The sequence below is a fragment of the Sesamum indicum genome, unplaced genomic scaffold (genome assembly GCF_000512975.1).
Source record: "Sesamum indicum cultivar Zhongzhi No. 13 unplaced genomic scaffold, S_indicum_v1.0 scaffold00214, whole genome shotgun sequence".
In the NCBI taxonomy this organism is placed as follows: domain Eukaryota; kingdom Viridiplantae; phylum Streptophyta; class Magnoliopsida; order Lamiales; family Pedaliaceae; genus Sesamum; species Sesamum indicum.
The window spans coordinates 19,908-23,455 of record NW_011628108.1 but is presented as its reverse complement, the minus strand read 5'-3'; the positions used below and the strand labels follow the sequence as shown (position 1 = coordinate 23,455).

Here is a 3,548-nt window from a genome sequence, read left to right as displayed (position 1 = left end):
AAAACCACTCCACTGTTGCAAACTGCTTTATGGTCTTTCTCAGGTGGATTATTTTGTTTGAATCCAGGTCCATTTTAGAAACTTGTGGTTTTATAGGGTCACTTTTTGTTTGTTCAGGTACCTTATACCATTGTTGCTCCAATATGATTCGACGGCAGAGGAATCAGATAAGACAGATGCACATGGTTTGGAACTAGCGGTCAAATAGCAAAAAACATACATGCTGTAAAAGCATCTCATGCCTTGTCAAAGCTTAGTGGTTTGGTCGACGAGGAGATCCCGACACCCTACAATCAGGCTGCAGCTGATGCCCTTAGAGCTTTACTAACCCCTAAACTTGCAAGCATGCTGAAAAATAAATTAGCAAAAGACCTCCTATTCACATTAAACTCAAACTTGGAGTCCCCTGAGGGTGTATACAAGAATAAGAAGTTCTATTTTAAAAGCTTATATATATTTGTGATGTTGAATATTGTAAATCACTATCACTATCACTCATGCTGGTGCAGTGCCTGAAGAAGAGATTGCCCTGCATTAAGTATTAACTTAAAATTGAACTAAGTCCACTTGAAACTACATCTTGCCCATCTTCAGAATGTGACTGTACCTTGGCTCATATTTCATTTTATCTTGGTTTATTCCGTTGTTTTATTGTTAAATTATGAATTGAAAATATGGAACAATGCAAAGGTCATTTTAATTCTCCCTTTGAAGATCAATGAACTTCATTTTGTTTGTTTCTTTCTCTGTTGCTTCTTCCCATTCTAAGAACAAGTAAATGAAGTAAATGAAAGGGAAAAACCATGGTTGAGATCGTTCTGAGTAGTTTTATTGTCCAGATAATTATGACGGCCTTTGCAATAAGTACCAGGGTCACTGACAATAATCACGACAGGGAAATGATTTTTTAACTTGACATCTCTACGTGAATTTCATCTGCCTTTGTCTTCAATTGCTAGCATTGCGAGTTTCAGGTCATTGTTTGTTTCATTTTCTTTAGAAAAGCAAGACGTCTTAGTGAGTGATTGATTGGAAATCTAAGTCTGTAACTCTTGATCAGTAATCTGCAAGATACTAGGTGTATTTTCTTTATTAATCTTCTTTATATGGGCGTAGTGATTGCTAAATGATATACAATTAGTAAGAGAAATATTTGCAGTTATTCGTATGTTTCATGATTACTAATTTGACTGTTTCCATGCAGTTACCAATGGCCAGTAATGTTAACTTGGAACGCTATATCTCACAGGACTAAAGGCTTTAGTGGAGCGGACCTTCAAGCACTTCTTTCTGACACACAACTTGAACAGGGAAGATGGCAGTGGAACTGGAAATATGCCTATTATCACGGGTGCTCCTATGGAGTCCATGGCATCCAAGGCTAAATGCCTAAATCATCAGTTTCAGAAGCTGAGAAGCAAAGGTTGTACGACATTTACAGCCAGTTTCTCAATTCAAAGTGGTCTGTCACTGAACAGGTATATCTCTCATTCTCTCTCATTCGTTTAGTTTGAATTTTAAAATTTATTGATAGTTTTGTACATGAATGTGTAGTTTTGGAAGAAGTATAGTAGGTACATCTTAAAGATGAAGCTGTGCTAGCAAATTTAATAAATTATTGATTGGTAAAAAAACCATGCTTGTAGATTTTGTTCGATTATTGCTTATTATTTGGTGCAGTTATGATAATGTTGGATTTTTGTTTTTATTTTACAATGTTAATTTACGTAAATTGAACTTTTAGTACTTTCTTGGTTATTGAATATGTGCTATAGCACCATCCCATCAATAAATACCGTACCTAAGTCTGAAGTGCCCATGCATATTACCTCCAAAGTCAACTACAACTGGGCAGTAAGTCAAGCAGAGTGACCCAAGCTGTTTAGACTGAGGCTCGGCTTAAAATTATTCGAGAGTGCATTTTTTATTATTTCTCTCTTGAATTTAAAAAGTTTTGTGCCAAGAATGAAAGCTATTCTGCACCCTCTATGAATGTTGAACGGAGCAAAATGTGTTAATCTCACATCATTTTTGTTATTAGTCTATGAGCGTGAGTATACACAAAAATCCATCAATAGCTGAATAAAGCATAATGTCTGAAGGCTACCAATGTCCATTTGTTTTAGTATGAAGAAAGTGTACATACTTAAGAAAAAACCACAACAGCTTTGAAATCTTTATGCTGTAATATTTGAAGAAAGAAACCCGGGGATATTACTTTGTTTTTTTGTGCTTAGAATGCCATTGTTACGAACATGTCTAATTTTGCAACCTTACCCCCTCTCTTGGAGTATAATTGTTGTAACTTAAGGTTGTTACCAGTCTTGTAATGGAGATTTAGTTTTCAAGAAATGCAACCTCATGTGATATACCGAAGATAATTGGTTTTGTTTTCTGTTGGATTTAGTAGTTTCATGGTAACTCTCATCATCAAATCTAACATTAAATTGATATGATATGTTGTGTCAACAGCTAGTCATTGCTGGAGATGGGTACTAAAGATTTGGATTTTGTAAAACTGAACCAATTAATTGGAAGAAAAGCTGGTGGGATATCAGTATATCCTTTAACACCATCAGTTCGAGGGAAGGAGGAGCCCTGCAGCCATATTATGTTTGAGGCAAAGCTATGTCTGAACGTGTTGAAGATTTATTTACCCTGGTAATTCTGGTTATTTTTCTTTGTAATTTAATTACATGCGAATTTCGAACCGCACCATTGTCACTCTTCAAGTTGATGGAGGGCTATAACATTGTTATCATGATGTTTAATTGAATTTGTGTAGGATTCCTTTGAACTATGTCTAGGTAGGTGGAAAGTGATGATACTTGCAAGCCAATCTTTTTACATAAATAGTTTGTATAGTCTAATGTGACTAAGCCATGATCCAAGGTATACTGGGTCATGGCGTAGTTGAAAAGTGTGTTGGTAGGTTGAAAAGTGTTGATACTTATAAGCCAGAATTTTTACATAAATAGTTTGTGTAGTTTACTGTGACTAAGCCATGATCCAAGGTACCTATTGGAGTTCCTTCTTTCATTCCATGCAATGTACTTGTGTTTATAACTTTATATATATTTCCGTTCATTTAGTTTGGTGTATTTCTTGTGCATCTCTCATGTTTATGTATACCTAATAACTACTTGGGGGAATACTAGTCACTTTTTTTACAGGTACTTGTGTGCATATTTATATTCATTCCTTTTGTTCATGCCCTTTTTAAGCACAGTGCACTTCTCTATATATTAGAAGGTTTAAGAAAGGGGACAAACTGATAAGTTAACATCTTATGCTTATCAGGGTTTGGTCCTCTACGTGTTCTCGTTTTGTACTGTTGCCTTGTGTTCTAGTTTTGGTCTTATTGAATTGAATGGTAGGTTGTGTTATTCTCTAATGAAACCAACTGTCATAGCTCGATTGGGAAACATGCTTTGGTCCTCAACTGTCGCTTTTCTTATTAAATTTCTTAGAAACAACTGGAGATTGATTGATTCGGTTGTTGAAATTGTCAACTGTAGGTCAACCATGTTCTTCAAGATGTTCAATTG

General features: G+C 35.4%; 1 protein-coding gene across 2 annotated transcripts in view; it reads left to right on the top strand.

Moving 5' to 3' along the window:
• LOC105179800 (dnaJ homolog subfamily C GRV2-like) overlaps positions 1-406 on the top strand; it is a 1,831-nt gene extending 1,425 nt beyond the window's left edge. Inside the window, exons 3-4 of one of the 2 annotated variants that reach the window (XM_020691439.1) lie at positions 118-146; positions 177-406. In XM_020691439.1, coding sequence (XP_020547098.1) covers positions 118-146; positions 177-208 — 61 coding nt within the window. In that variant the 3' untranslated portion in view covers positions 209-406. Of the gene's footprint in view, positions 1-117 lie in introns of both variants that reach the window. The other variant, XM_020691438.1, reaches the window with a different exon arrangement.
• Positions 407-3,548: the final 3,142 nt, after the last annotated feature.